Source organism: Perissodus microlepis, chromosome 2 (assembly GCF_051167445.1).
Source record: "Perissodus microlepis isolate ML-2025 ecotype Zambia chromosome 2, ASM5116744v1, whole genome shotgun sequence".
In the NCBI taxonomy this organism is placed as follows: domain Eukaryota; kingdom Metazoa; phylum Chordata; class Actinopteri; order Cichliformes; family Cichlidae; genus Perissodus; species Perissodus microlepis.
In genome coordinates, this window is record NC_140462.1 from 33388510 (window position 1) to 33400440 (window position 11931).

General features: G+C 39.3%; 1 protein-coding gene across 1 annotated transcript; it reads left to right on the forward strand.

Annotated features, from left to right (window-relative positions):
* The first annotated feature begins 2300 nt into the window (after nt 1-2300).
* On the forward strand, nt 2301-8159 carry LOC146393023 (uncharacterized). The gene is made up of 9 exons (XM_084938470.1): nt 2301-2340; nt 2468-2574; nt 6536-6568; nt 6665-6754; nt 7166-7237; nt 7346-7434; nt 7543-7645; nt 7895-7997; nt 8077-8159. The coding sequence occupies exons 1-9, from the start codon at nt 2301-2303 to the stop codon at nt 8157-8159; spliced, it is 720 nt and encodes a 239-aa protein (XP_084794596.1).
* Nucleotides 8160-11931: the final 3772 nt, after the last annotated feature.

Consider the following 11931-nt stretch of genomic DNA (forward strand, 5'->3'; position numbering starts at 1 on the left):
AACTCCATGTGACCCTAAATTTACTGGCATAATCAAGTCACGTGACTGTAGCTGGCCTGAAAATGGCGGTTGTTGATGGACGTGGCTCTGATGCATCATGTTAGCGCTGCCATTATCAGTAGCTACAGTGGCTATTGGCCGTCAGTGGAGAACAAGGAGGAAAACGATCCGGTAGGCGGATTTCTGTCTTGGCGCACATGGAGCGTGGTGAAACCACACCCCACCCCCACATGCTAAATCTCTTTTTTTCTCAATGAAGGAATATGTGAATAATATTTTGGTAATTTTAGGAAAAACTGCTAAAAAGTGTAAATGATCTAGAAACAGGATAAGACAAGGATAGTTCATGGTAGAAAGAGGAAGCACAGGAAATATATTCAAAGGAGGAGGCTGGTGAAGAAAAGTTAATCAGGAAGTGCCAAAGATTAGTAAGCGGGATCGACCATTGTCAAAACTGTGGCGTTACAGGCGTGGGGGCTTGGGGTTCGGGGGTGCTTTGCCTCCGTGCTAGGGCTCTGGCTGGGCCTTGGGGGCTTCGGTCCTTGTTGGTGTGTCGCCGAGGTTGTGGGCGGGTGGGTGCACGGGGGCTCAGCCCTGGCGCAGGGGACCTCTGGCGCATCGGCCTAACTAGCGGGCTCTTCAACTGACAGGGAGTTTGTTCCATCCTTGCAGGAGTCCACTCTGCAGGTGGGGGAGAGTCATAGGAGAGGTGGAGAATAAACTTAACGTGGGTGTCTACTGTCTTGTGCAGTCTGGGAGATGATTGAATGTTAGGGTGGGTACAGTTTCCTCTGCGGTGGGGTCGGGTGGGCTGCCCCGGGTCCTGTGGGGCTGGGCGGTCCTGCTGCCGTAGGCCCCGGTCTGGATGGGCCTGGGCTCCCTTGCCTTGGTGGGTGCCGAAGGACGGGGGTGCCTACTGGGGTCAGTAAAAAGAGTGTTATTTGATTATGCTTTTGCTTTGGTTATGCTAAACTGCTTTAATAAAACATCCTGCATCTAAAATTGTGGACATTCCCCTTTTAAAAACTTTGTGAAACAGTAAAGGTAAAAATCAGAGTATTCGTTGGGTGTTCACCTAAATGACAGACTGATGTGAAAAATCAATATAAACACAGCAAATCAAAAAAGGTGGAGGTGCACTACCCATGAACTGAATGCTACACTGTACAAGAATGTGTCTCTTCTTCTGAAGTGGAACCACGTGTTGTTTGCTAAGTGTATGCAGAAACTGTGTCCATCCTTGGCAGTGTTATTTTCTCCTGGGATAAACTGTCACTGTATGCCTGTCCATCCTGATGATTTCTCTCCAGCAGAGCCAACAGGGGATGGACCAATGAATCAATCACACCGAGGCCAAACACTATTGCTGATGCTTTTACATATATTTTACTGTTTCTCTCTCTTTTTTCCTGTGTTGATGATTTCTTTTAATGCATCAACTGTCTACTTTTTAAACAGCAGGAGAAAGAGGTGGAGCTTCCGTATGCACAAAAGTTCCACTACAACCATTGCGGTTACTGCTGGGTTCCCCCATAGGATAGATCTCCATCTAAACACACAACCTCATCCAAGTACAGGCAAAGTTACAGGAGCTGCTTTGTTTTTGGCTTTTTAAATCTTTAAAGAGGTTAGAGGATTTTTCCCCCCTGAGAAGTTGACAGAAATGCAATGTGTGTGTGTGTGTGTGTGTACGCGTGTGTGTGCATGTGTGTGTGTCAATGAAAGTCCTCACTAAGATAGCTGAACGGGCGTGTGTGTGTGTGTGTGTGTGTGCGTGTGTATCAAAAGTTTAAAACCACTTGAAAAATGGGAAAAAATCCAATTTTGCATGGTTGGATCTGAACAAGGTTCCAAGTAGAGCTTCAACGTGCATCAAGAAGAAATGTGAGGCAAAACATTTTTTGAGCAGGCAATTTATTGAAAATGACGCTTAAACTGAAACGGGCTGTTTTACAGCTGATCAAAAGTTTAGAAACACACCTCCAAAAGAACCTGTGAACCCCCAAAACAGAAATCAAAGTTCCAAACATGAACTCAGTGATGAGGAGCTCCACCGTTATTGTTGATCCCTTCAAAAATTGGTTGCGGCATGCTTGATGTAAGCGCTTCCATGAGGTGAGTGGGCGTTGTGCACTGTAGCGTTGTCCTGTTGAAAAACATAGTCGTTACCATACAGACGAGGGCCCTCAGTCACGAGGGATGCTCTCTGCAACATCTGGACACGCCCAGCGGCCGTTTGACGCCCCTGCACCACCTGAAGCTCCATTGTTTCACTGAAGGAAAAAGCACCCCACACCATGATGGCGCCCCCTCCACTGTGGCGCATAGACAACATCTCAGGTGGGATCTGCTTGTCATGCCAGTAACGTTGAAACCATCAGGACCATCAAGGTTAATTTTTTTCTCATCAGGGAATAAAACTTTCTTCCACCTTTCAGTGTCCCATGTTTGGTGCTCTCTTGCAAAGTCCAAATGGTCGGTTCTGTGGCGTTCAAGGAGACGAGGCCTTTGAAGACGATTTTTGTTTTTGAAGCCCTTCAGTCTCAGATGTTGTCTGATGGTTACGGGGCTGCAGTCAGCACCAGTAACGGCCTTAATTTGGGTTGAGGATCATCCAGTGTCTTGACAGACAGCCAACTGGCTCCTCCAGCTCAGTGCTGGTGACATTTTTGGGGGTCTTCCACTTGACCTTTTTGTTTCATAACCCATAAGCGCTGCAAGAGACCCTGCTTCTGCACTTCAGCAACCCGACCACGTTCAAAAAGGGGATGTTTTTTTTGCCTTTGCCACCAGAACGTCACAATGAATCCAAATTCTTGCACAGATTTGGGATGTAGTCCTAAACATTTGATCAGCTGTAAAAGAGCCTGTTTCACTTTGTTGTTTTCAATAAACTGCATGTTCAGAAAATTGTTTTGTCTCACTCCCATTTCTTCTTGTTGCATGTTGAAGCTGTACTTGGAAATTTGTTAATATCCAACCATACAAAATAATTTTTTGTGCCATTTTTCAAGTGGTCTTAAGCTTTATTGGGACTGTGTGTATTAATGACACAAACACCCCAAGTTTTTTCTGCTACATCCAGACGAACAGAGTCAAGTGTTTGAGGTTTCCTTACCTGCTTGATGCATTCATCAAGACATGTCATTTAGTGACTTCCTCCTCACTGTAACCCATCAGTCACTGACATCCTGTGCAGCCACTGAAAAACGTGTGAAAGACTAAAACACATTTAGTCTTGTTTATTTCAATATTTACTTTTGAATGAATTAGAAATAAAACATCACAGCAGCTTCTAGCTTTGTTTAGCAGTGTGGTGAACAAACTTAGTGATACTCCCAGAAAGCTCCAGCCAGCCAATCCTGTGAGGGCTGCAAGGCTGAAGAGCTACCTTGCAGAAAATGAAGCTCCAAATAATTGAAAACCTGTGTGTGTACTGGGACAAGCACAACCGTGTGTGCTCATTATATTTTATGAATTGGCTTCGACTACAACCGAACTAAGCAACTGAAACAACCTCACATATGTTAACAGAAGGAATATTTTCTGAAGCACATTGTTCTTTGCACTGTCTCAGCATTTTTCTTTTCCCTGTTTGTATGGGGATTTCTTTAAATTCTACATTAATCATAACGATTATTTAAAAAAAGAAAAAACTGTTTAGATTTGGATTGCCTGTTGTGTCAGAGAATAGTGTTATCAAGATCTGACAATAGCAAAAGTGACCAATAGGTGTCACTGTGGAGATGTGTTTCAGATTTTTTTGGAACATCAATACAATTCTGGCACAATTGTTTCGAGCATTTCAGTTCTCATCTCACATCTGGTAGAGATAGGCAAAGCGAGGCTTCATGAAACACTGAGATAAATAATCCTAACAGGAATTATTGAGGAAATACACTGGCAGAGAAACAGTACAATACAACATGAAACTGAGGAAAACGGAGGGCTTAAATACAAACAGGTGATTAGGGAGAGAGGATACGTCAGGGGAAACAAGAGACAGGTGAACAGAATTTAACTGATGAGACAAGGGGACGCAAACCTAAACAGGAAGTAGCAAACACAGAGGCAATGACACTAAAAACAAAGCTGACACAGAAGGGAAGACTAAGGAAATAACAAAACCCTATACAAACTAATGTCTAAGTAAAATACTAACTGAAACCCATTTACTGAAACTAAAACCCCAGACTAAAGACAAAGTGAAGAATAATCAAACTAAGAACCCAAAGTGCTGGGTTCAAAAATCCGCTCACGACGTTGAAGCTTTGAAAGCAAAAGCATTTGTTTGGTTTATGATCTCTGACGAACAAGTAGAGGTAGAAGCATCAGAATAACAAACTTTTATATTTCTTTTCTTCTTTATGGTAATTATTGAGAGTCAAAGAAAGAAAGATTAACAGAGTTCGATTAGGAAGGTGACATAAGTCAGTCTTACATGCTTACAAATAAAAATGCCTGCTTACACGAAAACACGCAAATCACAAGGACACAGATGCAGTCAGATTCTTCAATTAAGCCATCATAATACTCTTCAGGAGGCTGTCCTCACCCTGAAAGTGTAACACAGAAACTGCCAACTGTTGTTTTCTGCTTTTATTTACTGTAAAGTTGAATTTGTTCACTTTATTGAACATCTGTGAGGTTGGCCTCATTTTGTTCTGAGCTCCATTTTTGTCTCTCCAGTCAATTTGATTCATTGCAACTGGCCCACTTCTCTGCGCATGTAAACGCATGCAAGCGCATACACACAAACACACACACACGTGCATACACGTGCATGCACACACACACACACACACACACACACACACACACACACACACACACACACACACACACACACACACACATACTGATAACCTAAGCATTTCGGTGTCAAATCGTCGCAGTTCATGGCTGTCTCTATACCCACATATGTGCAAACATGCTTGTATGTAAGTTTCCCCACCCAAACGGAGAGGAGGGGTCATCGCCTTCATATTGTTTTAAATGATATATTAAAGTGTAAATCTTGCTTTTATGCTAAATTCCATCTAGCTGTGTTGTTCCTAAGTCTCCAAACAAATTCCTTCTTAAATTTTCAACGGAGTCTGATGTGCAGTGAAACCGACATGAAGTCACAGATGTGTTACTTGGAGATTCACCAGGGACTAGCTAATTTCCCATTTAAAGCAAATACTTATTAAACATGTAAATGTCATCGCCTTAGTGAATCATAACGACATGGACCAGGGGGAAAACCCAGAGAAGATTGGAAAATTAAGGCTCAATTAAAGCCCTAAAAATAGTAACTCAATGCAGTGAATGCATGAAGTATGTTGTAAGACAGTCGGCACTGCCTGTTTACAAACAGCAGAATCCACTAACTGCTGCCTGGTTACAGGACCACTAACATTTTCTTTTCCCTTCTCACTCACTGACTGAGAGTAGTGACGTGAGGAGCAATCCTGAAATATCGATACTTCCAATACCAGCATTTCATGTTGTAGGATCAATTCCCATATGAAAATATCAATATCTAATTTGATTACATTTGTTTTTAATCATAAATATGACATGCAGACAAAAGTAAACTTTGCAATTAGCACAATAGTAGGCACTACCCTGTCAATAGGAACTACAATCGCCTTCCGCCTCTCATTCCTGTGCGTGCTGCGCCTCTGTGTGTTTTGTGGTCTAATGTTTTGTTCCTTGGGTTTCTCATTGGCTCAACTCTTGCAATCTTCACTTAGTTCACAGATCATAACTGTGTTTCATTGGCAACCTGTAACGTCATGATCTATTTCAGGGGTCGGCAACCTTTCTGATGATGAGTGCCGTCTAAAATTTCCTCAGAAGTCAATGTGCCATATGATTGCATTAGCAATAAATTTAATAACGCTCTATATTAACAGTTACACACTATATAGAACAACTTTATAGAATTATATTTGTTTGCAGATGTTGGCAGCTATCAGCGAATAGTTATCAGCTATTCTGAAACAAAAAAAAGACACTTTTTATCCATAACAGCAAATGAACTGTACAACAGAAAATCCAAATGCTATTTATGGTCTCCTCACAACAATGAAAACAGACGCTGTTGTGACAGTGATGTACAGTCTTGTTGGTATATGTATGATTTCTATACATTTTACATCAGATAAAAACTTTGGTTGTAAGATTCAGATAATTATTTATTAAAAGCGAAACATTTTAAATGAGAATAAGAAAGAAAAGTATTTCTTTGTGCCCCCCTCTCCCTGTTAATGCCCTACATGGCCCCCTGGCAACACTTTGCTAGACCCGCCCCTGCACAGTTACCAGCTGTCAGCTACTTAGAAAAGGATCCTGGTGTTATTTGCCTCTCAGAAACAGTTCATAACTTCAACTCATTCCTGTTGCCATGTTGTCATAACTTTGTACCCAAGTGGTTAACTAATGTTAAATTCTGCTTTAAATACACTTTATTGTACAATTTACTTAATGAATCGTATTCCTTAGTTCTGTTTTTATTTATATGTATTTATTTATTTATTTGTTTTATAAGGTAATAGATGGCCTAATCTATTTGCAGTGTGAGGTATGTTGAAAAGCTGGTTTGATCATAATGACATAGCATATTTACGTTTTTTGTAATGTATTTGAAAACATAGGTGTATTTATGTTATTTTTATAGAATTTCCCTCACATTTATCCAATACCAAGCCTAATCACTGGAAAAATTTTGGATGGGTCCACAAGAGCACAAAGTGCATACTTTTTGAAGGTATGACTTGGACTGTGGTAACTATGTTCTTATCACAAAGGGTTTATAAGTTGCCACTATAAACAAACAGCATTTTCCAAAATTGAAGCCTTGTCAGAAGAACCTGAAAAATACCTTTCTGAAACCTTTTCTGTGTAAAGACTTGCTCAAAAGCAATGCACACAGATTAAAACATTTCTGTCTTGGCCATCTGATAAAGAACACCAAAAATTGAGTGGTGCGTGTTGAGTCTGTGGTCTTGATTTGTTTCGTACACACTATAAAACTTAATTAATGTAAACAAAAAATGACACTTTCTATATTTTTGTGTATCTGCAGAATTAATTACAAGTCTCACCTGACAAGCTTTCGCAGTTTTGCAGTGTCATTCTTGACAGAAAAACATACTTGTCACATTCTTTTTATTTCCAGAAAAACATCTTTCAGATGTATGAGAAATTGATTGGAGCCTGTCTGGAAAACGGCAGCCACTGGACCTTGTTTGTAAGTTGCACAGATTTTGCACTCTCTCTAGTGCATGATACTTTTCAGTGTCCCTCATTAGGAAAGCTCAAGGCCCAAGCCTACCATATCCATCTTTTTACAAAACAGTTTTGTGACATACCCAAGAGGACCATAGTCTATATGAATTCATTTGGAGAGTCGGAGGTCAGAAAAAGTGCGGTGTTGAAAAACTGGAGGTAATTAACATATTTAACATAACATATTTAATTTAATTTAAATCATTACCGAACGTGGTTATTGATTTCTCTATATGCTTTTTATTTGTAATAACTGCGATCTCTCAGCTCATTTGCTTCAGCAAGAGGCTGCACTGGAGAGTGGACTTTGTCACATGTGAGCCACCCACTTCAACAGGATGGGAACTCATGTGGAGTGCATGTCATAATGGTACTGAAAACTATAGCTTTAACCTATATAAGTAATGTTTACATTTTTGCCTATTCAGTTTTTAAAGCCTTAGAGGCAGGATGGTAAAATCTCAATTTTTTTTTGTAGATTGAACCATTTCAGCAGCAATGCTTTGCTTTGGTTGCTCTGTTTTGTTTTTTTTCTCCGGGGGTTTTTAAAAAAAAAACCCCATTTCCTTGTTAATCGAATTTTTTTTCTTCTTTTTTTTTCTTCTTCGTCAATTATTAGTTTGCCCAATCTCTCATTGAGGGTAAAACATATGTGGAGGACTACAACACTGAAATCCCAAAGCTCAGGTCCCGACTTTGCCACTGCTTATTTTCCTCAAAAGGTAAATATAAAATTAGCCGCCTTCTTTTTCTCTAACATTGGAAAATGTAACTTGTACTTAAACAAATTATATTTTGCAGATCGAACTAGGAAGTGCAGTCAGTGCTGGTGTGTGATTGCAGCCAAAGACCGGGTACGCTATGACATGTCCTTAGCCATATAGATTGTTTATATAATGGACTTTGTTCATTTGTTTTTTGTTTGTTTATTTCTTCTTTTTTTTTTAATTCACAGGTGCAGTGCCAGAAATGTGGTGCATACAAGCACATGCGTTGTTCAGTCTGTTTGTGGCATCTGTATCTTCTGTGAGAGTAAGTCACAATATAACTAAACAATGTCCAAAAATGTTTAAAGTGAAAAAATTTTCATAATTTTGCCTTTGCACACCAGGACTGTGTAATTAAAGTGGACGTTTCAAGATCCAGTTTTTACACAAAACTATTTTGGACATAACTGTGTCGTATTGTGGGGATTTCCCTTCACAATTAAATTGATATAGTGCTGTTTATATCATTCTTCTTTATGTAACAGCACAGTGCAGCACAGCAGAGGGAAAGGAGTTGTGCAGCATAGTAGGTGGCTATACAGGAGGAGCAATAGAAGTAGCCAGCGAAGAATGTCATCAGGGAAAGCATCAGGCAGCGAATGACAAAGGAAAAGTTCCTAAGGGAGAGGACATCTGCAGCAAACCGACAAGTAACAGTGAGATAGGAGGACTGACAGTCAGAGATGAAGGTACACAGACTGAAAGAGATGAAGGTACACAGACTGAAAGAGATGAAGGTACACAGACTGAAAGAGATGAAGGTACACAGACTGATAGAGATGAAGGTACACAGACTGATAGAGATGAAGGTACACAGACTGAAGACAAAGAAAAAGAAACAGAAGTCTACGGCACAAGTCTGAGTACAGATAATGCTGCTGCTGATGATGTTGACAGGATCGATGCAGATACAGAATTTCAAACTGATTCAAAAGGAACTAGTACAGTTTACAGAGTGCATGGTCGCTTATCTGTACCAAGCTCAAAAAAGAAAACCTACACAATGACAGAAGACGAGATCAAGTGCAGAATCCAAGCAGAGAACATGTCAGTTCATGTTTTCAGAGGTTTGATTGGGGTAGGTATACATTTCGTGATTTTGATGTCACCTGAAATAAATCCGGGTTACTCGTATCAATGAAGTGACAATGTGGCTGGAAATTGTGCATTTGCTGCAACATATACACAATTACACCATGTAAACAAAAGCATTTAACTTTGTTTGTGTGTGTGTGTCTCTCTGCTCTTTTGGTGTTTGCACTTTTTCTTTTTTAGGGCCGTAAAGCCAAACTGCCCGCAGTGATTCTTGACAGGCCTAAGAAGGCCAAAACTAAAGTAACAGCGTTTAGTGTACTGAGTGAAGAGGAGGCTGGGGAGCTAGCCCTCGGGTTTGCCGGAAGATTGGCCTGCGATGTCACAAGAGACATGGTCTGTAAAGGCATCGACCATTCAAGTGCTGATATGACAAAGTAAGTTGGTAAAATAATATGAAAGTCGTATCTTTTTTTGTAATATTTGTCATTTCCCCGTATTTGGGTTATTGGTGTAATATTGTTAATCTTACTTTCTAATAACAGACAGACAGTTTGCTGACACACACCTTTGGCCCTGCTGCACTGGATTCTGTCATTTCGTTCCTGTGTGAAAAACTGGATCTTGTCTCTTAAATAATGAAACCTTTTGTTTCTTCTGTAAATCAGAATCTTGAAAATTGTTCACTGTTCTAAGTTTGTATTAAATTAACTATTTGGCAAAAATGTTTGGTTCCTAATCCAAACAGCATAATGACTGTTCTAACACACATCTTAAAAATGCTACAAAGAAAGAAAATTATCACGTTTCAATATGAATGTAATTGTGTCACACTTGGTTTGTAGTAGCTTTCCTGTTTTATTTTGTGAGTTTTGGTATGTTTACACTGTTGTCATTTTTATTTCCCTTGTGTTCGTCTTCCCTTATTAGTTTTACTGTATTTAATTAGTCTGATTTAATAACTTATATTTACTTTCCAGTGTGTATATATGCTCCTCGTTTGGATTATTGTTTGTTTGAGTTCTGCCTGTCTTTTCTATTAAAGATTTGGACTTTTGGACCATTAGTGGACCTCGTAGGTTTTTATTCTGTGCAATTGGTAATTGACTGGGTTTAATTTAGTGGCCTGGAAAACAGGCCCCAGGGATCTGGTCATTTTAACCCCCTAAGACCCGAAATCTTCCATGGCATGCATTTTTAATTTCTCTTTGATATTTGGGCCGATTGGAACCCGATGAATGTAAAAACAAAGAATTACCAGATTTTTTTTTTTCTACCTAATTTTTGTTTCTGAGAAAAATGAGAGCCACATGAGGACATTCATTTGAAATTTCGATAGAACAGTTGCATAATAAAGTCCTCGTAACTGTATATCAGGCACTTGTTGATCAAGATTTTGTATTTTGGTCTAAATAACCCAAAATGTGATGTCCACATATGTGGACGCCAGGTCCTAGGAGGTTAAAGGCTGGAGTAAAGTGTTAGAGCTATTTATACCTATGTAAACTTTTATACACTGGTTTTTACCTGTCTTGTTTCAGAAAGGTTTAAAAGAGTAATGTCCACAGTTTATAAATTTTGAATTCAACATATTTTATTAAAGTAATGGAGCTTGAACACAGAAAAAACTGAATCAAATAATCATAAAATCAAATCACTTGCACTATACTGAAGTCTAATCTACTCTGAGCTAATGCCGGTTTCCAACACTAATGATCGGGTGAAGGAGAGAGATGAGGGTGTGCACGGCCACTGGTGCTCTTATCCCCGTTCTGTGTGATACAATCCAACAGGAAAGCAGTCAAACCCTTGGACATTAGCCAAGTTAACGTTCACAAATATATACACACAGAGGAACTCTGAGCCCCAATGTCAGCATTAGCACAAACATGCCACTTCATACCAAATCTCAGTGTGAGGTCAGGTATTAGTCTCATTCCATTATTCTGGCTATATTTTCTTACTCATCATTACTATTAAACTTACACTTAAGACTAACTATTAACAAAATCACACCCTGTTATTACACTTTGTATTTAATCATAAAAAGGCTGGATGTTGAAACCTTTTACTTCTATTTTGTATGAGCCGGGGGTCCTCAACAGCTGATACTCTATGTCCAAAAAGTGACAGGTATCGTTTTATGGAGCAAAAAACTTAAGAGCGCATATTTTATAAATAATACCAACAATTACAAATGCAGACCTTTAATAGTAATAAGTAACCCTTTATTTATAATACATAGCAATATAAAAAATAGTAACATATGAAAACATTACAATGGGCACAGATGAATTTGTATCAAAAACAGCAACCAAGCCAAAGTAATGAATAACACACATAAAAAACAACTGCTTGAGAGAGCAAACAATTTCTTTTCATCTGTTCCTTGGCAGAAAGTTAAGACAGCTATTCAGCTTTAGGTTTCAATAAACAGAAGTAATGGATGCAGTCCCTTTGAAATGAAACACAAAAGTCTACTTGTGCATATACTTAGCTTTAACTCTTCTCTTTTTTGTTTTGTATTCCAAAAGGTTTTCATTTTCTCCAGAGGATGTCTCTCTTTCAGTGGTTATCGACTGTTCACATTCATTTTCACAGACTGTTGGAATGTCGATGCTGGCCGAACGTTTCTTGCTAGAATGCAATGGCCTAATTTTGCGTGCATTATCTGTCGTCTTTATTTTGTACTGGCATATACTTTTGCCTACTTCTTGTTTTGTTTTTAAGACATTTGTATGCAGTTCATCTATCATTGCAGTAATGCCCTCTGGAATGAATGCCCACTGTTCAACTGTGTCTAAAACAGCATTTAGTTTTCCAACCGCATCTTCTGTGCATTTTTTGTCTGTGCTTT